This window comes from Pyxicephalus adspersus, chromosome 1 (genome assembly GCF_032062135.1).
Source record: "Pyxicephalus adspersus chromosome 1, UCB_Pads_2.0, whole genome shotgun sequence".
NCBI classification, from domain to species: Eukaryota; Metazoa; Chordata; class Amphibia; order Anura; family Pyxicephalidae; genus Pyxicephalus; species Pyxicephalus adspersus.
In genome coordinates, this window is record NC_092858.1 from 4,984,523 (window position 1) to 5,010,468 (window position 25,946).

General features: G+C 43.4%; 2 protein-coding genes across 2 annotated transcripts in view; both read right to left on the reverse strand.

Annotated features, from left to right (window-relative positions):
* Positions 1-424: 424 nt before the first annotated feature.
* LOC140323832 (putative mitochondrial transporter UCP3) lies at positions 425-7,377 on the reverse strand. The gene is made up of 6 exons (XM_072401220.1): positions 7,205-7,377; positions 5,663-5,870; positions 4,879-5,076; positions 4,349-4,450; positions 2,342-2,522; positions 425-1,947 (listed from the first exon to the last, which is right to left on the reverse strand). Exons 1-6 carry the CDS (start codon positions 7,328-7,330, stop codon positions 1,848-1,850), a joined length of 915 nt encoding a protein of 304 aa, XP_072257321.1. The 5' UTR covers positions 7,331-7,377; the 3' UTR covers positions 425-1,847.
* A 14,782-nt stretch (positions 7,378-22,159) lies between these two features.
* C2CD3 (C2 domain containing 3 centriole elongation regulator) overlaps positions 22,160-25,946 on the reverse strand; it is a 35,686-nt gene continuing 31,899 nt past the window's right edge. The window contains exon 29 of the mRNA XM_072401232.1: positions 22,160-23,108. Within this exon, the coding sequence (XP_072257333.1) occupies positions 22,965-23,108 (144 nt within the window). The 3' untranslated portion in view covers positions 22,160-22,964. The remainder of the gene's footprint in view (positions 23,109-25,946) is intronic.

The following is a 25,946-nucleotide window of genomic DNA, read 5'->3' on the forward strand; positions in this document are numbered from 1 at the left end:
CTAATAGCCCCATGCAGTATGGTACAGGGACAGAATAACCTTAACTCACATCTCTACCAATAGTTTTTTTGTATGGGCAAAGTGCAGGTTCAGGTTCCTCCCTTATCTCACCTTAGGCACAATACATAACAAAGCAGCATTTCCCCACCTTTTTACCCCAGATGAACCCTTGAAATAAACTTGAGGGTTCAGGGATAAAAGAAATTCATTATGGGTCAGGTTGGAAGAAATTCCCCCATTACATTGATTTTAAGGAAAGAATGTCCTTTACTGTGTTACCGGTGCCATCATACCAGCTGTACCAAATGGCATTTACCCCGGGGCCATCACATGGGAGGCCAATTCACCAAAGCTCATAGAACCCCTAACAAGCACCCCGGTTGTAAATGGCTACCATAGAGAATGAGAAGTCAGGGCATTAAATTAATTTTCAAGTTTTATTATTAAACAACAGAACAGTAAAATAATGATGGAATGATCAGTGATAATCAGACATTGAAGCATTGCTGAATGCAATGTATTTACATCTAATAAATACATTGTATCATATTTGGTCTTTATGTATGAATCAGTTGTGCTTTTCTTCTATCATAAGGATCCTGGGCTTGTATTTTATTGAAGCGTTTGTTGGTTGCAAATGTTTTATCATGATTGGTGATCACCTTTTGTCCTGATTGTTGTCTCATTGGCTTTTTTATAAAGATAAAGTATAACCAAATCCCCTGCAGGCCTGTCACTGCACCCCTAGGCCTGAGTTTTTTTATTTCTTAAGGTTATATGGTCACAAAACATTCTAGGTACAATATATTTCTGGCCAACTAACCAACCCTCACATGGACGGATTTTCCTTACACTGGGTTAAAAAAAGTGCATCTGATAGGAGTTCTATGGCCGTGTTTTTATGATAACAGATGTAAGGCCGCCATCTGTCCTTTGCCCCTTTTTATCGTTAAAACGTCTTATTCAGGTTGAACCACCCATGACTTATCTCCTGAGAAGTTATTATTTATTGCTGCAAATGCTTAGATAAGAAATAATAATAAATGATAATATTATAAGTCAGATACTTTGCAGAAAAGTGCTGTGCATGGTGTTAATGGGGACCTGTCATATTATAGGACATGGGATTTATAGGGAGCCACTTTACATTGTATCTGAAGCTCTAATGTTATGTTTTTATTTTGGAAAGTGTGTGTCGTGTTTTATGGCAGCAATATTTATTCACTCCACCACAACTTACTTTCACTTTACTCACTACATGTTAAGCCCTGATGAAGTGAGTCTTTGACCCCTGAAACGAGTTGGATATTTGTGATCGATACATACATTTATATATAAAAATGTGGATTCCAGCTTTAGATGCTATATTTTATCTTTGCTTTCATACCAAAAGCGTCCCCAAGGATCTTTCAACTGAAACCACCAGAAATGGTTGATTTTACTCTTTATAGGACCCTGAGATTTGGACATTCAGAGGGTTGGTGACTGCATGCAAACTTTGTTTTAGGCACTACCATGGGCCAACATTAAAAATCTGGATTCTCCTTATTATCTTCATGGCACCTGAAATTCACCATTGCAGTACAAACGTTGACATAAATTGAACTAATGAATTAATCTACATTTTTTTCCTTGAATATTCATACTATGATGTTTCTACCTATAGTTCCTCTCTCATAAATTTTGTAAACAGAGGAGGAGCATTAAGCCCCCATCTTGATGGACCAAGTACGCTTGAAGCACCTTCAATGAGAGTTCTCCCTTCAGGGGAACATTGGCAGACCACGTCTGATCCCAGATTTTCGGAAAACCTCTTTTATTCCTGCTTGGAGGTAATGAGGATCTTCTCAAGAGCCGTGAGCCATCATCATAGCTCTTTTCAGTTGTTCGTAGCTGACGAACATGACGATATTCCAGGAGCCGAGTCTGAGGAAAGCCGGCATGAATCTATAGGGGACCAGGGGAGAGGGACACCATTATAGCATATAACATCTATCTCTACAATTATGATTTACAAAAAAAAAATCTAATCCCTAAAAAATATGGAGTTATGCAATACTTTGGCTTTTTAAGCTCCTCCCCTGAGGAACTGGAAATAGCTCTATACTGTAACAACTCATATCCTGGAAAAGGGTGACAATGGTAATAGCGATCTGAGCTCATATTGAAAGATTGAATTGATCTTTATTATGAGGCAACCCCCACTCACCAATAGTAATACAGGGCAGATCAGATCACTGACTTTGATCTATTTGCATACAGAAAGTCTCAGGTCTGGGGTGTCCAGATAAGTAGGTAGGTATATCTCAAATTTGATTACCGAATATGGCGCTTGACCTACCCCTTGTAAAATGCAGCACCTCCTTCTCTCACCACCATGGTGAACGCGCAGTTGATGGCATTCTTGTACTGGCCGACTGTAGAGTTCATATAGCGCGTCTTCACTACATCCACAGGAGAGGCCACCACCGTAGTGCAAAACCCGGCACCAAACGCAGCCACAAAATGGCATGGAAGGTTATCTGGAAGATATAAAAATGGACCGTTGGGTTTGGGTCACAAAGAATTTTTTTGAAATTTTGCAGCTGAGCATTAAAATACAAATAAAGGTTCCTGTAAGACAATCTATACAAGTCTTAATTCCAGTTGAATCCCTCATTGAGCTAAACAAAGTTGTGTCTCACACGCTCCCCTCTTAGACATTGCAGATCACAGTGGGAGGGTTTCAATGCTCTCAATCCAGAAATAAGTGGGCAGGGACTGGGTGTGGCCAGGTGCTGATTGACAAGTTACAGACATGTGACAAATAGCCACACCCTCTGCAACATCTTCTGCTCCCACTGTGATGCAAGCAGAGACAGCCCATATAAAAGTGACAACTCTGCTCTGAATACAGGAGCAGTGCAGCATTGTTGTCACTCATCCCAGGAAACTGGACTTTTCTGGCAGGATCAACAATGATTTTATGCATCTTTGCAGGAAAATTAAGTTTATAATGATGCATTTATAATTGTTGCAGCAACTTTTTTTTAATGGGGGCCATAATTGTATTTTTTGTTTTCTGATTCTGTGTTTTATACATAGGTGGTTGATGATCTAACATATTAATCCTCCATCTGTCATATTTTGCTCTGTGCGCACAACACTAATTCAACCAATCACAGGGAAGCAATTACAGTGGGCGCGACATTACGTAGAAATCCGTTGCCACCATTATTGATCAGATTCTGCTACAAGCCTTACAAACGACTGTGAATGATATAGAGTCGCCATGTTTTCTCTGTGACCACCCCAAATACCACCATACAAGCTTATCTCCGCTCACCTGGCACTGGCATGATGGTTGGATAACTTTTAAATTATCAGAAATTTCTGATAATAAAATCTTTACCATTTCTTTATCTAAGGAAATTTTCTTTATCTAAGTTCTAAGAACAAAAGTTTTTGATCTGTAGATATGGTGGCTTCATTAGTTTTCTTTTTCAAACTGGTGATCCATTGGGACTTCAGTGCAGCAGTGTTGACAAGCAGAGGACTATAAAACCTCTTCCCTTCTCCTATCCATAACCCAAAGTGGGGATTTTACAGCTGAGAACAATGGAACTGATAACAGTCCCAGCATAGAGCACAGAGGGAAATCAGGTCACTGAATTTCTGGAAGGAACAATGGGTATTTTTGCACCTATTGAGCAGATATAATGGCCCCGATTTCTGAAAGCTCTCCAAGGTTGGAGAGAATACACTTTCATCAGTGAAGCTGGGTGATCCAGCAAACCTGGAATGGATTTCTTAAAAGTCATGAGTTATTTATTAGTAAATGTTTTCAATCCTAGACCAGATTCATTCCAGGTTTGCTGGATCACCCAGCTTCACTGATGAAAGTGTATCCTCTTCAGCCTTGGAGAGCATTAATAAATCAGGCCCGATTATTCATATTCCATGGTTTATTTACCAGACCCGAAGGCACCAAAAAAAGAAAAGTTCAGTGTTGGGTTTATATAAACTTCAACAGTGCAATGTGTTTTGATTGAACGGCTCCTGAGGGTTACTAAAGATTATTTCAATCACCTTGGAGCTGCTCTTGTTATTGGTAATATGTTACATGTTTTTTTTAAATGATTGTAAATTTTTTACATTCTTAAAGCAAATGTAACCTTTACTACTCAAAACAAACTGAGGGTAATTCTGCCTGCAGCAAAATGAGCAGTTTTGCTGAGAAATCTATTTTCCCAAAAGACAAAGACAATAAAAAAGAAAAAACATTATATGAGAATTTCTGTGCTGCCCCTGGGAAGTGAGCTGCCTCTGACAATTGCGTAATTTGCCCCTGGGGTACGGAGCCTCTCACCTGTCATCAGCTGGTGGTTTAGGATGGCTTCCTTGATGAGGTCGTAGGTGACCAACTCTGCGCAGTTTACGATGGCGTTCCGGGTGATATTGGGCACGGTCCCTAAGAAGGAAGGAACATAGGGATCAGCCATGTGTTTGCTTTTAGATGATCCCTTAATTAATTAAATGAAATAAAGGTGATAAATCAGATTATTATATAATAGTTATAAGTAGACTAATTAATTATTTGATTTCTGAAATTGTTACAGTTTTGATCAGTGTTTTTCAACCTTTTTAACTTTCAGGTGTTAGGAACCCCCTGCTATATCAACAGATCACAGTATATTAGTGTGGTGGTCAGTGGGAAGAATTCCTCTTACATTGCTGACCAGTGGGAAGAATGTCACCCTTACAGATCATTGGTGTCACTTAGTCTGACCTGACATGCACATTGCTTATTGCTCAAGGAACCTCTAGCGCCCTCTGGAGGAACCCTGTTGAGAAACGCTGGTTTAGATATTTTGTCGGCAAAGCCATGCGTGTTGATACCTTTCCAGAGTCCTCGCACCCCCTCCTCCTTAGCGATGGTCTTGTAGGCATCCATCGTCCCGTTGTACCGTCTGCTGCCATCTATGACTTTTATGTGCGCCTGGAATCTCACTTTAACCACGTCCGTTGGCTGAGCGCAAGTGACCGCTAGTGCGCCGGTGGTGGATCCCGCCAGAAGCCGACAAGCCACACCAGAATCTGGGAGAAGAGATTGGATGATGGTCAGTTAGCAGTCTACGTCATTTTGATACAAGCTAACAAATATTATAAAATTATTGCCCATTGCCCATGACTTATCCTAATCCCAAATACTGCTATCTCTGCAGGATAACATATTGAAAAGAAACACTTTTCTGGGGTCCAATCAAACTTGCTCCATGACCAATGTTTAGCCATATTGAGTTCTTAGCCAGAACTTTAATCCTTCCCTTTAGCATAAATCCTGCTCCTAAATGCCTTGGCATGTGATCATGTGACTGACGTGGCATCCCATAGCAATATTCAAGTTATTGAGGGGCACAGGGTGCCCTCTGTTACCTATAACTGCAATTTTTTTAATCATCTACAATCTTTCCTTGGAAAATGGCAGCGGTAATCTGTTTGATTGACATGAAGTCTTTTCTTCTACATCACACTTGTCCACCCAAAGGGTGGCTCTTGTTGTGTGGCCCAGTGACCAGTTCGTTTTTTCTGCACTGCACCATGTTACACAGGAATCATAAAGCAAAGCATATTGATGTAAGAAGAAATATTTCTATTCTCCTCCATATAATATGGAGCTTACTTTCAGATTGGCGGCAGTAGAACTCCTTCACTGAGTCATACATGCCGATACGGATAGAAGCAAAGGTCATCTGTCGATGCAGACCGGCCACTAAGCCATTGTAGAGACTGGCGGGTCCCTCCATCCTCACCATGGTGGTGATAGTGCCCATCACGCCCTTGTAATGAGCGACCTGGACACTGGGTTCGGCAAAACATTCTCCTTGTATCTGCAGATGAGAAGACGTGGGGTTATATGGAAAATATGACATCTAGTCAGATGGATTATACAGAATGGACCCTATCAAATCAACAGCTTTGGCACCTCCATTCATTCTATGACATTGATGAGGCTCCTTCTAGTCCTATAAGACACCGACTGCCCACATGTCCATGGTGGACAGCTCTAATCAAGTGTTTCATTTCTCAAGTTTACTGCAGAAGTATGAAGATTGTAGCTGGGCACCCTGGACACCCATCTGACCCTAGGCTCCCGTCAAGGGTTGCCCCGTAGATGATCCAGTTCTGCAATGGATGTAGAGGGCCAAAGTGTTTCCCCTCCTAATATATCTATGCCGTGCAGTCACATGATATGCCTGGTTTATCCTAAAGCCCGGTACCTCCACAGAATCAGATCTGATGCTATCGCTGGGCATGAATACCCAATCAAGCCCACAACAATCCAGGTTTTTAAATTTGGTATTGAAGCACCATGGCCACATTGATGGCTCTTTACTTAAAGCGCTATACCATAAAGTAGAACTATGTTCTGTAAATATGGTGCCATTTGGGCAAAAATGATGCCATGGAGCCCCCAATTTACTAGACTACACATGTTTTGAGCTATCGATCACAGGCCAGGCAATGGGGGTGCAGAGGTGACGTCTTCTGGTTTCCACCTTAGTTAACAAATTCATGGCATGAAGAATTGACCTGAATAATATTAATAACCAGATTATAGACTTTGTTCTGAGCCTGGTCCATTGATCCATTGATTGTCCGAGTCTGGTCCATTGATTGTGACAAGTAACTCCATTTAGCAATGGACCCTGAACTGTTACAGGTGGTTGGAGACAAGTCCAGTAAATGGTCAACATTGTAGTTCATGGTTTAACCCAAACCCTACCCAACTATGTCCACATTCAGCCAATGGTGGCCAATACAAGTAGTGTAGAAGACAATGCTACACTAATGTGATAGTTTAATGTTTATTGATGGGACCTGGTAGGCCTTTGCTTCTTCTATATTTTGGGTTCTACACGAACAAGACCATTCTGGCGTAATTCCTGACTCTGTTCTTGTCCACCTGGGTGTTTTAGATGTTCCTGCTCATTTTTATGTGTTCCACTCCATTTTACAGACGTTATAAAGACCCAGGAGCCAATGCCACCAATAAAGTCCTCAATGGTCCAGCAAAGCCCTCTACAGTTTAATAACCCTGCCAATATTACCCAGGCAAATACAACGTAGGGTCTACCTAATTACCCATCAGTGTTGGTTGAGGAAGAGAACCGGATCTCCTGAAACAAACCTTCCCAACAAGCAAACTTTGTTAATTCTTTACCTGTAGTCTGACTTTGGCAGTGTCCAGGGGGAAGGTGACCAAGTCCGCTATGCAGGCCGCTGTGCCGGCACCTACAAACTTCACCGCGAGTGTAGGAGGAACCTCAGAAGGTTTTAGCCCGACCATGCTTATTGACTCTTCGTTCAGGGAAAGAAGCCACGTCTAAATGGGTCACCTGTAATAAAAAAGTGAAAAATAAACCAATAAACAAGTTTTATTTCTAGAAGAACAGTTCCAATATTGTTCAGACATCATCCAGGGCCACCTTTTACTTTCTGGACTGTAGGAGCCCAACAGTCAATATATCAAGTTTTGGACGCTAATTGTCAGTATAAATTATTTCAGGGGCCCCAACGGACAACAAATTGATTTCTGGAACCTCCAACTATCAATGTATCAATTTCTGAGATCCCATAAAATGTGACATGATCAGTAGCCCTGCTGTATGATTCTGGGGCCTCTGAGTTCTTTCTATGGGACCACCAATGACCCATCGCTACTGCAGCTCCCTCAGTTAGGGGTGAAGGGAGTGCCGGCAGAATTTGGGTGAAAGGTCGGACTTGTTGACTTGATATGATGAATGCCAAAGGCTGTGAAATGTGACCTCAGCCAGGTATGTATGGTGACCACTGAGGAACGGGGTGAGGTACCGCCAACAAGAAATGAGATCCCTCACTATCTTCCTGCCAAGTGAGAGCTCAGAGTCATGTCCTGTCCTAACCCTGTCAACTACACGGGCAACCCAGGACCCCTCCCCGCCATTCATTCTACTCAAAGGAGTTTAACCACAGTGTTTGGTGGATGCTGAAGAATCAAACCATCCAGGTATATCCTTATGTCCAGGATCCAGGAGATTCTCATGCCCAGGATCCATTAGATCTCTATGTCCAGGTGAACCTATGTTATAGTAGATCATTATGTGCAGGATCCAGGGGATCTTTATGTCTAAGATTCAGTGGATCTTTATATCTAAGATCCAGTAGATGCTTTATTCTAGGATCCACAGGATCTTTATGCCAAGGAACCAAGCGAACATATGTCCAAAAACCAGCAGATACTTAAATACAGGATCTTGGGGATCCTTATGCCCAATATCCAGTTGATCTCCATGCCCAGGATCCAAGAGATCCTTATGTATAGGATCTGGTAGATTTTCATGTCAAGGATCCAACAAATCCAGGGACCCAGGAAAATTTTATGTCCATGATCTAAGAGAAACTATGCCCAAGACCCAGTAAATACCTAATTCTAGGATCTGGGGATCCCTAATGCCCAATATCCAGTGGATCTTCATGTCCAGGAGATATTTATGTCCAAGATCTGGTGTTTTTTTATGTCAAGGATCCAACAGATTCCCATGTCCAGGATCCAGAGGATTCTTATGTTTAGAATCCAGTAGATTTTTATATCTCTCATTATCTCCATTAGATCTGTTCCAGGATCTGGTAATTCTATATTGGTAAACTATTGCTACCTAGGAGATATAGGGAACCAACTGGAAGCCAGACCACCAGATTCTATAGGGTCTTTACATAAAGTGGTGAATCTGACATTCACTAAACATCCTCTGGTGAAGATTTAATCACTGTCATTGAAAACACATGGACCTAGAAGAACCTCCACCAGTGAATGTTTAGTAAATGTCACATTGACTACTTTATAAATAGATGAATTTTATATCCAGAGGAACATTGGATTGGTCCCGACAACGTTCCTCATGTTTATCCCCCTGCAGAACTCTCACAGATTTTACATAAACACAATTTGCCTCATACACAAATAATTCAGCATTCTAATAATACCCATCATGCAAAGCAGCCTCATCGGTCATACTGCTGGATACCGGTCCCTATTCTACGAGGCTGGGAACCAATGAGCAGAGCCCAGCCAATCACAAGGGGGCACAGGGTATGAAGGTGCCCGTGGGCATTGATCCCCCCCAAACCAGGAACTGCATGGAGAATAAAGAAATTAGGGGCAGGTATAAAAAAAATAATTTTCTGGATCATAAATTGATGGATGTCGGCCCAGTGCTATCACCCTGCCAAGGGCTGTCAATATGGGCAGTGCCAACCTATGCCAGGACTAAATAAAACCTAACAGAGGTTCCACCCCTATGGATACATTGTATAATGCAAACTCCATATATGATACATTGTATCTATATCTGCCAGCAGGTGGACCCTCCTACAAAGCGACTCCGCCCGTTTCTGTACATAATATATATTCATATTTTTTCCCTTCCTCCTAATATTTGCATTTTGTTCAGCATTTTGCTTATTTTAATTTCCCTGCAGGAGGAGAAGAGCAGGGGGGTGTTCTCCATCCCAAAACATAAAAACCATCATGTCATATTGCAGATTTCCAGTCCTTAGATATGATGGTTGGATTAGTTTTCCTTTTTCAGTCTCCTTTATTTTCTGTCCTTCCTGTCCTAAGGTGACAACACGCACTCACTGAATGTATCAAGAAGCAACGTAGTCACCTTAGGGCAGAAATACAAAACAACCCCCTCCTCCTCTGTAGCCCTATCTAGAAGGAAACTTCTGCAGATTTGTATTATTATCTGCAGTTTGGATCCCTTTTTGGCAGCACAGAACGCCCCATGCCCCCTCCTCCGTCCATCAGAGACAGATCACAGCCCTATACCTGGCTATCATCAGATCAATGCAGAACATTTTATACAGATAACAATCCAAAAAGTTCTGAGCCAATGAAAAGGCTGAATTGGGAAGCCCAGGGGTGGGGGTGGGCAGGTAGCAGAAAGCCCCTGGGGTGGGTGTGGGGTTAGTACTGACCTGTGCTGTGATTCCTGGATGCCCCTTGGCAGGTATAATTCTGAGACGAGGGCCCCGTCCAATAATGATGGGCAGTGGCGGCCCCGCAGTATTTATACCCCGGCCACAGCACCCTGATCTGGTTACAGAAAACACGGATCATACGTCAGGCAGACACGTCACTGGGGAGAGGGAAACAGAAGGGAACAGGCTGACCCCACAAATATGAAATGGGGTCACCTCTGATACCTGGAGGGGTTTGCTAGAGGACCCACTTCTCTCCAGGCTGAGAATGAGTAAAATGTGAAACACCTGAGGGGAGGGGGGCAAATTTGGGGTGATTGATTGGCATTGAGATGGAATTTGGATCTGTGTCCAATCAAAATCATGGTTCAGCCTGGGCCTCATAATGACAGGCTCACTTTAAAGTGAATATCATCCATATACAAGTTTTGTATCCTTATATGAATCCAATGTACAGAACTTCCTGTGATACAGACCAATCACTGTTCCCCTCTCTCTTTGTGCAGGGTGACTGGTCTTGTCTCCACCCCCATTTGGAGTTTTCTGCAGGCAGCCTGTAGTGGGCGGAGCTGATAGGCCCCTCCCACAGATCTATTTACAGCCCAGTGATTATGTCATCGCTACTTTTACAAATTGATATCTGAGTTTGTAATTTGGTGGTCACAAACTAAATGTATATCCTTTATGGCTAGTGAGGAATAGATAACATGGGCATATCTCCCAACTGTCTCTGATTTGGAGGGACTGTCCCTCTTCATACCTCCCGTCTCTGATTTGGAGGGACTGTCCCTCTTCATACCTCCCGTCTCTGATTTGGAGGGGGTGAATCTGACATTCACTAAACATCCTCTGGTGAAGATTTAATCACTGTCATTGAAAACACATGGACCTAGAAGAACCTCCACCAGTGAATGTTTAGTAAATGTCACATTGACTACTTTATAAATAGATGAATTTTATATCCAGAGGAACATTGGATTGGTCCCGACAACGTTCCTCATGTTTATCCCCCTGCAGAACTCTCACAGATTTTACATAAACACAATTTGCCTCATACACAAATAATTCAGCATTCTAATAATACCCATCATGCAAAGCAGCCTCATCGGTCATACTGCTGGATACCGGTCCCTATTCTACGAGGCTGGGAACCAATGGGCAGAGCCCAGCCAATCACAAGGGGGCACAGGGTATGAAGGTGCCCGTGGGCATTGATCCCCCCCAAACCAGGAACTGCATGGAGAATAAAGAAATTAGGGGCAGGTATAAATTTTCTGGATCATAAATTGATGGATGTCGGCCCAGTGCTATCACCCTGCCAAGGGCTGTCAATATGGGCAGTGCCAACCTATGCCAGGACTAAATAAAACCTAACAGAGGTTCCACCCCTATGGATACATTGTATAATGCAAACTCCATATATGATACATTGTATCTATATCTGCCAGCAGGTGGACCCTCCTACAAAGCAACTCCGCCCGTTTCTGTACATAATATATATTCATATTTTTTCCCTTCCTCCTAATATTTGCATTTTGTTCAGCATTTTGCTTATTTTAAATTCCCTGCAGGAGGAGAAGAGCAGGGGGGTGTTCTCCATCCCAAAACATAAAAACCATCATGTCATATTGCAGATTTCCAGTCCTTAGATATGATGGTTGGATTAGTTTTCCTTTTTCAGTCTCCTTTATTTTCTGTCCTTCCTGTCCTAAGGTGACAACACGCACTCACTGAATGTATCAAGAAGCAACGTAGTCACCTTAGGGCAGAAATACAAAACAACCCCCTCCTCCTCTGTAGCCCTATCTAGAAGGAAACTTCTGCAGATTTGTATTATTATCTGCAGTTTGGATCCCTTTATGGCAGCACAGAACGCCCCATGCCCCCTCCTCCGTCCATCAGAGACAGATCACAGCCCTATACCTGGCTATCATCAGATCAATGCAGAACATTTTATACAGATAACAATCCAAAAAGTTCTGAGCCAATGAAAAGGCTGAATTGGGAAGCCCAGGGGTGGGGGTAGGCAGGTAGCAGAAAGCCCCTGGGGTGGGTGTGGGGTTAGTACTGACCTGTGCTGTGATTCCTGGATGCCCCTTGGCAGGTATAATTCTGAGATGAGGGCCCCGTCCAATAATGATGGGCAGTGGCGGCCCCGCAGTATTTATACCCCGGCCACAGCACCCTGATCTGGTTACAGAAAACACGGATCATACGTCAGGCAGACACGTCACTGGGGAGAGGGAAACAGAAGGGAACAGGCTGACCCCACAAATATGAAATGGGGTCACCTCTGATACCTGGAGGGGTTTGCTAGAGGACCCACTTCTCTCCAGGCTGAGAATGAGTAAAATGTGAAACACCTGAGGGGAGGGGGGCAAATTTGGGGTGATTGATTGGCATTGAGATGGAATTTGGATCTGTGTCCAATCAAAATCATGGTTCAGCCTGGGCCTCATAATGACAGGCTCACTTTAAAGTGAATATCATCCATATACAAGTTTTGTATCCTTATATGAATCCAATGTACAGAACTTCCTGTGATACAGACCAATCACTGTTCCCCTCTCTCTTTGTGCAGGGTGACTGGTCTTGTCTCCACCCCCATTTGGAGTTTTCTGCAGGCAGCCTGTAGTGGGCGGAGCTGATAGGCCCCTCCCACAGATCTATTTACAGCCCAGTGATTATGTCATCGCTACTTTTACAAATTGATATCTGAGTTTGTAATTTGGTGGTCACAAACTAAATGTATATCCTTTATCGCTAGTGAGGAATAGATAACATGGGCATATCTCCCAACTGTCTCTGATTTGGAGGGACTGTCCCTCTTCATACCTCCCAACTGTCTCTGATTTGGAAGGACTGTCCCTCTTCATACCTCCCAACTGTCTCTGATTTGGAGGGACTGTCCCTCTTCATAACTCCCAACTGTCTCTGATTTGGAGGGACTGTCCCTCTTTTTGGGTGGCTCTCTACACCTCTATATTTATGGTCTGCAAAATGTGTGCTTGGCAGGGATGTGGTATTAGCTGTGGGATGTGGCGGGGGCGCGTCATTCACCTACATACTTTCACATAGACCGTGCACCCCTTCCCTATCTGCAGACATTTGGGTGTTGGGGTCACTCAGGGGTGAATGGCCCTGAGAATTATTTTTAAACATACAAATTGTAATTTTTTAGAATAATTTTCCTGCAGGTGATAAGTGGAGGGGCCCAGGGAATTAAAGACGTCCCGTGCAGTCCTGAATGGGTTACCAAGAAAGATTTTCCAGTTGCGTCAGTGGCTTCTCCTTCCCAGAATATCGCCAGCAGACCGAACGCTTTTCCTTTTATCCTGAGCCGTGATTGGTCAGGTGGTGAGACCTTAGCCAATGACAGGCCGGGGGCTGGTGAAGGGCCTGGCAGCTGTAACACGGTGTCCTGGGGTGGCAGATGCTGCATGCAGGATGGTGGTGCCAGCTGTGATATTTTGGAGCGCCGCACCCCCCAACAAGCAGCCCTCTCTCTATTCATGGCACCCATGACTGTCAACAATCGACAGATAATCGCCAAATCAGATAATTGAAGCAGATTAATACCCGATCACTACAATCTCATAGAGATAATAGGATGCTAATGGAACAGAAAGTGTGAAAAAAAGGAAAAATAGGAAGGACCCTTGTTGTTCTGTGTGGAAGCAATAGTCTCTCTGCAGAGGTCTGATCCCACCCCCGCTGAGCCAGAACTCTCCAATCAAAAGGGAGGGTAGCTCTGGAATGAAAGTACATATCGCAGGAGTGTTGATATTCAGGAAAATGATGCTCCAGATATTGATTTTGATCTCTTCCAGACCCATAAAAAAAAAAACTTAAAAGCTGCAGGCAATGTCATGTGTTGTTCCACTGAAGAGTAAAATATCTTTATGGTATCCGGGGTCACTGATAACATATCTCTAAAGCGTATGGGAAAGCCTTAAATTGCCACTTCCTGCACTTCTACCTGTGGTGGAATCTTCCCACTATTGTTTCCAGCTCTCTGAAGGGGTGGACATTCTGTAGTCAGGTGACAACGCTATTTCACAATACAGTACAGTGAGTTTGTGTTGTCACCCCAGGACAGGAAGCAAGTTACTGGCACGAACACCAGGTGAAAAAAAAAAGAAAACAAATGCAGCCAGCATAGGGACTTGTAATCTGCAATATGTGACATTTTTGTGTTCAGCTTTTGGGACCCTGCGTCTTGATTCTGAGCACGTATACTGGATCCTTAAGCCTAGGGCCCCTAAGGGCCACATATATATGTATCAACACATACATGACCGCAACGCGTGGCACTGCACATTACAAGAGTGGGTGGACTAGATTGGTGTTCATTCTAAATGGCACCCCAAATCCCCCTCACATGTGTAGCTTGCATGTATGCATCAGCGTGAACCCAGCTAAGGACAGGCGAGCTGCGAAATGTTTGATAATAAGTTTAGATTAAATAGTTAAATAGTTAAATAATTAAATAGTTTTTGTTTTTTGTTTGACAATATTGTGGAGTATGGAGGTCGGCTGAGGATGACAAAACAGACCCGGTGTTCCCAAAACATTTCAGGATTGTTGGTAACGGCCTCGGCCTTCCCCATATCTGCTGCCTCCTCCACCTTTGTTTCCTTGGCCTCCTCCGCTTGTTCTCACACCACTGATCCCTAAAGATAACAAAAAGTGCAGAATTTATCCTACAGTCCCTTTACAATGACTCCAAAAATGGCATTTCTATAACAAAGCACTGCAAACGCACTGACCAATGAAATGAAGGCATTCAATTTTTAGTCAGGGCGGTGTAACAAAGGGTTCAAAAATAAGTTTTATTTCTAAAATGTTGATTTTTTATTTTCAATAATTTTGGTCATCTCTGTAATCTGCTAGAATTAATCCTAACTAAACAGTTGCCCCATTCTGTTCTACCTATGCCGGTTGTAGGTGCTTCTGTTATATACAGCAACTCCCGGCTGTCATAATGACAGCAGCTGCGAGCCAGGGATAATCGGGGGTGGGGCTTGCTGTACCCCACGCGTCCTTAATATATAGGTGAAGTTTTTTTAGGTAGTGGTTAGCACACCCCCATTTGATGAAACCTTTTCTGAAGGTAATCTGGAAGCTGCTAGTAATATGACTCAGGCTTGGACTGGCACCCTGAGCAACTCAGGCATTTCCGAGGGATTTAAAACAACCAATAGCAACTCGCCTCTCAATATTCTGGTTATAGGAAGTAGAATGTTATTGAATCGTATTGGTATTACACGTCACAGTATATTTATCTTTAAAAATCCATCAATTAAGTGACTTTGCCTAGGCTGTGGTAATGTCATCAGTCTGCTGCAGTCAGCATTTCTTCAGTCTCCCCTTCCTCAGTGATCAGATTGTAACATTGTAGCAGGTCACATGATGAGAAGCTGCTACAGGGGCTGATCATGGCTGGGTCACCTCCATGCACAATGTAGATGGTGGCCCAGGAAGATGCCTGAATAAAGATGGCTCCGTCTTTTTGGAAAAACTAATTAAGCCATTCTCAGAAGGAGTTCTGTAATCTCTGTAAAGGTGTTACAATGCCATATTATATATCTGACTACAGGTCCTCTTTAAGTTGTGTCGTTCAGGTGGCCTGTAGATGTCAGCGAGTGCCGCGCCCTGGAAAGGAGTGCGTGTGAGTGACGACTCCTCCGTTGTTGGTGTCACATCAGGAGACAAAGAAAAAAACAAGTTCTGGTTACTTTGGTGTGTCCGGGGCGAGGATTGTTGTTTTTCCGTGAGTGGAAAGAAGTTTCTACGGACCTGCTGATGTTCTCAGCAATGTCCGGGGTCACCGGGTATAAAGAGGCCCAAATTTCTTATCAACGCGGAAAGGAACACAAGTGACTTTATTTGGCTTTCTATTATAGAGGAAATTTCCTTTAAGGACGGCCCACTTATCAATATGTGGCAATGTCTCGAATAATGACAGTGCAGCCTGCCAAAATTTATGATTACCGGCCACTTTATTAGGTACACCTTGCTGGTGTCAGGTGGGACCCCCTTGCCATCTGCTGTCATTCTTCATGGCATGGATCTAACAAAATCTTGGAAACATTCTGATCCATATCATATCATCATCATATCATCAGCTGCACATCCATGATGAGAATCTTCCATCCAACCACATCCTAAAGGTGCTCCCATTGGACAGAAATCAGATGACTTTGAAAGCCATGTGGGTCCGGTGACCCCATTGTCATGTTTAGTCTGAGATAATTTGAGCTTTGTGACACGGTGTGTTATCCTGCAGGAAGTAACCTTCAGAAGATGGGGACACTGCAGGCATAAAGGGATGGACATAGCCAGCTAAGGTTGGCTGTGGGTTGGACCATTCTCAGTTGGTACCAAGAGGAAATTAAGTTTCTTAAGGCTAAACACTATAGAAAGCAAAGAGTTATGTAGCATTAAAATCTTACATGTTTATTAGATATCTTGATTTAGTCATAAATGACAATAACAACTTGGTACAAATTTTTCAAATAACATTGGTAGCTTTTAACGCGTTTCGCAGGAGACCTGCTTCTTCAGGGAATTTACCAAGCAAAGCAATGGCTTTTCACACACAACCATAGGTTTTTGTATTATTTGTACATCAAAGTGGAGATGAAAAATTTGTTGAACCAGACATCAAATAGTGGGAGCTATGTTTAACCAAAAAGGCAATACACTCTTTTATCATCAAAGGAACATCCCATAGTTTTTGAAGATTTATTATCCGAAGAAGAAAAATGCTTCCCACCAAAGGTAAAAAAAAAAAAATGACAACCTATGGTCGTGTATGAGAAGCCATTTCTTCACAAAATTCCCTAAAGCGTGTATCCCGCCAAATGCGTCAGAGGCTACCAATGCTATTTGAAAAATTTATCAACTTTTTATCAAGGTATCTAATAAATACCCACTTACATTTCTGACTTGGTAAAAAAATACTCCCCCTGCCACTCTCTCCTCATCACACGCTCGGCTCCAAGACTTCTCTAGAGCTGCCCCACCTCCCATCCTATTGTGTGTGAAATTCCCCCACCTACTAGATTGTAAGCTCTTTGGGGCAGGGTCCTCTCCTCCTGTATCACCGTCTGTATTAGTCTGTCATTTGCAATCCCTATTTAATGTACAGCGCTGCGTCATATGTTGGTGCTATATAAATCCTGTTTAATAATATTAATAAAAAAATATGTAACATGTTAATGCCACATCACTCCTTGCTTTCCATGTTGTTTTTTCTAGGAAGTGGCAAAAACTCTGATAACATAATTAGGGTTATAGTAGCTATTTGGGCTTTTTTTCCACCTCATCAATATTGGTACTAAGAGGTCCAAGGTGTGCCAAGAAAATGCCCCTCACACCATTACACCACCACCAGCCGGGACTGTGGATAGAAGGTAGGATGGATCCATACATTCATGTTTTTGGGGTCAAATTCCGACCCCACCATCCGAATTCCACAAAGGTAATATGGACTCATCTGACTAAGCAATGGTTTTCCAATTTTCTCTTATCAAATTTTGGAAAGCTGTGCAAATTTTTACCTACAGTGTCTGTTCTTAGATGACCCGGGTGGCCCCCCGGTGTGATTTCCTGCTGCTGTAACCCATCTGCTCCAAGGTTGGAGATGTTATGGATTTGGAGATCACCTCTGCAGACCTCAGGTAAGTATTTGAATTCCTGGTACCTTTGTATCAGCTGGATCCAGTCCGGCCAATCTTCCCTGACATCAACAAGGTATTTTCAGCTGCCCCTTTCCTGGGCATTTTCCCTTTTTCAGACTATTCTCTGTACACCGTAGAATTGGTTTTGGGTGAAAATCCCAGCAGATCAGAAGAATCTGGAATACCAGACGGCCTGGAACCAACAACCATGCCATGAAATCACCTTCTTCTCAATTCTGATGTTCGGTTTGAATTTCAGCAGATGGTCTTAATGCCAAAATCATGCTGAAATCTCTGAGTTGCTGATGTGTGATTGGCTGATGACATATTTGGATTACCAAGCACCTGAACAAGGTGTACCTAATAAAGTGGCCAGTGATACAATGTTACAATGTATGTACAGTCAGAGGGGATGGTGTTCTGTAGCTCCTGAGCACTTCCCGTCTTTGGGGGACAATGCTGCCCCTGGAACAGTAAGTGTGTTCTATTTTCTTTTATTATGAACGTAGATTCACTTTCTGGGATGAGTACACGAATGTTCCCCCCTAGAAGACCCATTATGGTGGTGGTGGATGCAGCCTGGCAGAATGTGTTGTCCCCCATATGGAACCGATTGCATTCAAAAGCTGCGGCACATGTGGGATACATGAAACGCAGAGGGGTGGAGGTGACTCAGCAAGTCTATTGGTGACTAAACCTGAGCTGCTCAGCCAATCAGAAGCTGCAGCAGAGGAGGTGTGTCCCCGCCCCCTTCTATTAGGACCAGGTGGTGCATGCTTAGGGCCACAAAAACATGTTTATCAATGGTCAGGGGTAAATATGGCTGCAGATGTCAGGGGAGCTTTGTGTCCAGAATGACAATGTCGACCAATAGCATATAAGAATGGCGCTATAGTCAGCCAATGCCTGATCCCGTTTATCCAAGCCTTCCCATTGGATGGTGTTGCATTGGGGCAGCCATCATTATTCAACCTATGGCCATGTCTGCGCTGTCCTGGACCCTCCCTGCAGCCAATGACTGGACAGTAAAAGGAAAAGCAGCACAATAAAATGCTGCTGTTCTTTCAGCACCTGAACTGATTGGCTAATGCAGGAGCAGCCAGTTATATTCTGATGATGTTGTGATGGAGTCAGACAATGTCGGATCTATCTCAGGAAACTGCTACAAGGGACAGTCTTGACCACGAGGTTGGCTGCCCTCAGGCGAGCTCTGATCCCCATGCCAGCTTTACCTTGTACCTTCCCTCATTTCATCCCCCAGTCACACAGCAAAATGTGTTCAGTGAGCAGCCAATTAAGTTCCTTATTAGAGGAATAAAAATGTTGCACCACTTTCCATAGATCTGACATTGCGTATGGAGCGTAGTGATGTAACGCACAACACTGTGTATAGAGTGCAGCAACAACATAACATAACATAACATACAACATTGTACACAGAGCACAGTGCTCAGGCATATGTAACGTATAATGGTGCACACAGAGTGCAAGTGTCAGGAGTGTGGAGTGTACAATACAGTGTTTGGCGTGTGGTGGATGCAGGGGTCAGGACTATGTAACAAACAGCACAGTGCATGCAGGGGTCTCAGGAGTAAGGTGGGTGACATGTACACAGTGCAGGGGTCTCAGGAGTAAGGTGGGTGACATATTCCTGAACCAGGCACTTTATACACGGAGTACAGTGAAAAATAAATACTCCTGAGCCATGCAGGATTCTCAACATAGAGTATACAGCACAGGGGCTAGCAATTATATAACACACATCACAATATATAGGGTGTGCAGTTCAGGAATATGCAGTGTGCTACACTGTGGAAAGTGTATACCAATGACTCATGGGTATGTTTCAATGCATAGAGACATGGCTCAGGGGTATATAATGTACAACATAATGTACAGAAGGTGTGGTTCAGGTGAATGTAACAAACAACTGTGTAAAGGGTGCATGGTTTAGGAATAGTTAACATGCAATTGTATAGAGGGTGTGGCTCAGGGGAATGTAATATGCAAAACAGTAAATACAGGGGGTGCTGAGAAGTTCCTGGCTTTGCCCCCTTCCAGATGAAATATAAAGATGAGTGTGGGGTACATGACAGCCTAATATCTTAGTATGTAACTGTGCAAATATCAGGTCTTTGAGATTCTTAATTTCTTTTAGTGAGAAGCTGTGATGGCAGAAGCACAAGCAAGTTTCACGTCGTTGGAGTTACGGCCCGTCATGAAGTTTTGTTTTTCCAGGGAAAGTCTGCAAAGGACATTCGCATTGAGATGTCACAAACACTGGGGGAGAAGCGTCCTTCCTTTCACTGGAGAAACAAAAACTTCATGACGGCCCGAAACTCCAACGTCGTGAAACTTGCTTGTGCCTCTGCTATCACAGCTTCTCACTAAAAGAAAAAACAGTTTTAAGAATTGCAAAGACCTGATGTTTGCACAGTTACATACTAAGGTATTAGGCTGTCATATGCCCCCACACTCATTTTTTTATTTCATCTGGAAGGGGGCAAAGGCAGGAACTTCTCAGCACCCCTCGTAGATTGAATGGTTCAGGGTTATGCTCTGTGCAACTTGGTAAATACACTGCTTGGCTCAGGGGTATGTAACTTGCAACACAGTATAGAGAACACGAGGTTCAGGAGAATGTAATGTGCAACACATTGTATAAGAGAATGGGCCAAGAGAATGTAACATGTGTAAAAAATGTGTGGGCCAAGAGAATGCGACATGCAACAGTGTGTAAAGTGCAATATTCAGGAGAATGCAACATGCAACACAGAGCGTAAAGTGCAAGATTCAGGAGAATGTGACATGCAACACAGTGTGTAAAATGCAAGATTCAGGAGAATGTGACATGCAACACAGTGTGTGAAGTGCAAGATTCAAGAGAATGCGACATGCAATACAGTGTGCATATTGCATGGTTCAGGGGTATGTAACATGCAACACTGTGTATACAGAGTGCGGTTCAGAAGAATGTAACATGCAACACAATGTATAAAATGAATGGTTCATGAGTATGTAACCTAGCAGCCATTATATTTCTGGTGTAAAAGGGAGTAAAAAAAATTGCCCCTTTGCCATGGTAGGAAGAAAAGATAAGGGAGGATGTCCCATTACCAAGGAAGCAAAGGGGCATTCCGCAAACATGGGAGAGGTGGGGGTGTAAGGGGAACCTGTTGCTCAGGCTGTATGGACAGGGTACAGGATCACTTTAAGGCAGCCCAGTCCTATGCCGATCCTCCATTAAGGAAGAGGTTGGTACACTTTGACCTACACGATGACAATGTTACCATCCCCTCATCTGCACTTCTGCATTTAGCCCGATCTCTGCTGCAATGACCGCACAGTGCAGGAAATGTGTGTTTAGCGGCACAGCGGAATGCTGAATCTGCAGATTTCTTAAAGTGTTGTCACAAAATTTCTGAAAATTGTGCAAATTTTGTGAGAATTAGCACTGAATCCCACGTGGTCGATATTGGGAAAACTCTTCTCTTACTCTCATTTTTTTTTTTTTTAGTTTGGTCATAAAGAAAACTCCCCGCCTGCACTTTTGATGTTTTCCTGCTCTTACAGTACAGACGGAATATGAACCAAGTCAACAAGTGAAGCTTACAGTTCAGAATTTTCCCATGATGCGAGATGGACGGAATGAATCAGCAGGTGCCAGACCCATTAGTGGCCGAGCTCCAGATCACCGGCGTCCTGATGGGGTCACACTGGAGGGTCTGATGTTACTGGGATAAAGGTCGGCTTTGGCAGCAGCGGAGGACATATGAACCTGGCATGGAGACAGGAAACACTCTGTCCATTGGTGACTCCTGATATTTACCAACAAGCCGCACAGGAAGTAACCATGGCAATGCTTCATGCTGAAAAGAAAGGAAAAAAAGAAAGATTATTTAATGTACAGCGCTGCGTAATATGTTGGCGCTATATAAATACTGTCTTTCGTAGCAGCATCAGCAGGGATTACTTTTTGAAAGCTGCAGATTTAAGACAGAAGTGTATGTGATGTGGGAAGCTCTTGCTATATTATTGCACAGGATAATACTTGAGTATTATGGAACACTTACCTCCTATAGTGCTCTCCTGTAAGGGCCCACATTCTCCATTGCTGCTTAATTTACACCACAGCCATCTTCCTCCGGCCCTTTTATGGGTTCGGCTATACAATCTACTGCAATGTGTCAATGTAACACTACCATTGTACTCACCGAGATCCTAACATGCCCCATGACAATGCCTTCATCTGGTATTCTCTCCAAAAGATGGAACCATCGCTGTTCAGGTATCTTCAAGGGTCACCATCTACTTTATGGGTTGATATTTCAGCTCAGAAAGGTGACAATTATGTTAATCCCCGACTGACATAGATCAGCCACTGCCAGTCTCTCACACCGACCTTGTAGAGTCTAATCACTGGAGGAGACTAAGGAAATCCTGCCTGCAGCAGACTGATGACATCCACATCGTGTGCAAAAATTTTATTAAAATAAATTAGGCATAATTTTAAATAAAATAGTGTAGAAACATAAAAAAATAATTTAGCTGGAAATATCTTTAAATACTTATAATACAGATATTGAGAACACATATATTACAATATCACACAGTGCCGGTCCAATCAGATCAGAACACACCGGAGTATTATCGCTGTACAAGGATCAGGAGGAATGTGCGGTAATCAATAGAGAATGGTCGGTTAACTAAAGTCAGAACATTGAAGGATGAAATTGATGCCCTGCACTGTGTATGAGGCTCCTGCAGGACTGAAAGGTGTCACAAAGATCAAGATCTGCTCGTTTTGGTTCACTTTATACAAATAGGGGGTCATGGATAGGAAGGGGGTTGTATAAGGAAAACATCTGAATGTAAAATGCGGCAATGCTGCGTTTTCATGTCACATGACTAAACTTGGCATTGGGTCACATGACCTGAACTTGGCACTGTCGCACTAAATTTATCCAGTTTGGACAGAAGATCTGCTGATGTTGTTGGTCCCCAGTGTGTGTGGATTTAAGTTACAGAACCAAAGAGTGTCAGGATCTCCTTGTTATGGTGGACAGATTTGGTTATCTTCTACCCCCACAAATGGGGCAGAAATATGGGGGCCCCCAGCGGTGACTTGTTATTAAGGTGCCAGCTCATAACACCCGCTGTCTACTTATAGAGGTCACCAATGTGGAACAATTGTATACAGTACAATCAGGCATCTTATGACAGGTTCACTTCATTCTGAGGCATTCAGTCTGGGATTGGCATTACAAAGACGCTCTACTTGTTGGAGAACTGTGCAGCGAAAATCCTTGCGATGCGCTTGGCCTCCTTCTCTGGCAATTCGTCGGCATTTATTCTGGGCGTTTGACGCATTCGCCGGCGAAAGGGAATTCCTTTAGTGTTCTGCGTCTCACCATCAGCCTGGAAAAAAAAAGAGAAATAAAGTCATGTGACCATTTGATGAAGGTGATTGGATGCTTTAATGTTGAACTCCAGGTAAGTACACAGGTGACACACAGAGCTGTTGTAATTTTGTACATCCATTACTGGGATTTACACAGGTCTGCTGGAAAAGTGCATCAGGCAATTACACTTCTTTCCCTGTTACAGTAATGCAGAGGTGTAATAGATCCACCCTCTTAGTGCTGTGTTGGAACATGTTTCTCTGCTATTTAGAATGTCATGAGCACTGCATTATTACCCCGTTAACACCCGACTCCTGCAACCCTCACCCATACTCCAACCATACCCAGAAAACACTATAGTGCAATGATGGCATGGATGTGCTGACTGATAGAGCTGATTAATGGCCCCATACATAAGCCACGTATGTGGTTGTCTGAGACATCCTTTGCTGTGAAACTTGGGCAGCAAATGAGCCGATTCCATGCAATGTGACACAATTTGAGAGTTTTGGGCTACGTTGGAGAGGATGAACAGGTTAAAGGTTTACAGAAAGCTGGATGGTGTTATACATGTCCCTCTGTATGAAAGGGTTGTGTGTGGGATGATATGATACCTATGGTGCTGTATTAGGAGGAGAAAAAGGGGACAAAGTCTTGGCACAGATGGACACCTCTATATGAATGGAGTTAAATGTCAAGTACAGAGGGGGGATTACCAGTGCCAGGGCAAGGGGAAGGGCAAGGGGAAAGGATGGTGGATAAAGGCTTGGTACAGACAGGGTGAGGGTATACCAACTTTTCTAAAGAAAGGGGAGATGAAAAGGTTAAAGGCTTGGCACAGCCTGCCAAATATTATACCAGAAGACAAGAAGGGGGTAAAGACCCTGCACAAAGAACTGAATATTGTATCCATCTATAGGAAGAAAGGGGTTGAAGGCCCTGTACAGATACCCAATATAGATCATACAGTTCCCTTTGTAGAAGGAGGTGATAAAAGGGCTTGCATATAGATCTGAATGATATACCGGTCCCTATGTAGGAAGACGCAATGAAGGATTTAAAGTGCCCAAATTATATCATACTGGTCCCTCTGTAGAAGGAAGTCATGAAGGGGTTAAAGGTCATGTACCGAGGACTGAATATCACACTCATCCTTCAATATGAGGGGGTGATGAAAGGGTAAATCCCCTGTACAGATGGCTGTTTGAAATCATATCATATCATATCATATACATATGATGTAGGAAGAAGCAATGAAGGAGTTAAAGGTCCTATACCAAAGACTGAATAGTATACCCATTCTCCTATATGAAGGGGTGCGGAAGGGGTTAAAGTCCCTTTACAGACACCTGAATGATATCATACCAGTACCTCTGTAGGAAGAGGTGATGAAGGGGTTAAAGTCTCTGACCCAATGACTGAATATTGTATCCATCCTCCTATATGAAGGGTAAGGTCCCTGTACAGAGTCCAGAATGATCATACCGGCTTTCAGTAGGAAGAGGTGATGAAGAGGTTAAAGGCTCTGTAAAGGACTGAATAATAAACTCATCCTTCTTTATGAAGGATGAAGCCCCGGTACAGAGTCCTGAATGATATCATACTAGTACCTCTGTAGGAAGAAGTCATGAAGGGGTTAACGACCCGTTCCAGCTGGCATTTCCAGGGGCCCCAAGGCTGCCATTCGGCTTAATTAGCAGCTAATTTTTAGAACTGGCAGATAGGACAGCATCAGCCAGAAGCAGCCGGTTCCAGATTATCAAATTCATGAACTCTGTACACACTGCAGGGGTAATCCGATGTCCTGTCCTCGCCGTATTACATGCAGAATAATAAACAGATTTATATTAGAGGAACAATGTGTGTCAGGCAGGATGTAAGAATTTAGCAAAGGAGCAGAAGGAGATATTTACTGCTAGTACACCGACACCTTACCAAGCCCTCTGCTGTGCCAAGTACCAAAGAGGACCTGTTGTATAGACAATGCACAGTGGGTCTGTATATATGTGGTCTGAATTTTACAGCCCATTCATAAAATGGACTGGAGCAAAGGAAGAATGTGGTGCGGTCAGGTACCTAATGTTTGATCATGTGGATGGCCCGAGAGATGGCAGCTGGGTGCATTATGGGAAGCAGGCAGGATGGCAGAGGTATTAATGTAGTGGTGCCGGATACCACAGAACACCTTTGGAGGTTATGTGGGGTCCATGCCTCAGGAGGTTGGGGCTGTTTTGGAGGCAGGAGGGGACCTTTACAATATTGGGCCATGAGTGTAAAGAACCTGGTGGATGAACTTACATCACATCAGCCTTTACAGGTGACAAGGAAATAGCAGTGTATTCTTAGTAACTTGTTATTGTAACACTTGCCTGGAGCAATTCCTATCGCCCCTTTTCACATTTTATATTCTTTCTGCTCCCTTTCTTCCTTCTGATATTCCACATGCAGGGAAATATGCTCAGAGGGGTTGTTGGCATTAGCATGCTTGGCACTGTTTATATGACTGGGCACCTGAATGATGCCGGGGCTGCAGATTTCCAATGATCGCAGTGTGGAAAGAGTTACAGGACTTCTTTTGTTTGCAATCTCCTTTGTGTAAAGCCGGTTCTCACAAACAAAAGGTGAAGAAGAAAACATGTTTATCTGAAGAAGACACAGGAGAAACAACTCCCCCTGCCACCTCTGCTGTCCCTGACCTGAGGGGGTTCATTGGCATTTCTCATTCACACCCTGCATGCCTGCCATGCCAGACCTCGGAAAGTTAGCCATGTTTACTGCATTCCAGGCCAGGGAGACCGGCTGCTGCTGGATAAGGTCTGGGGACGCAGACACCTGTTACAAAGGAAGTGATATG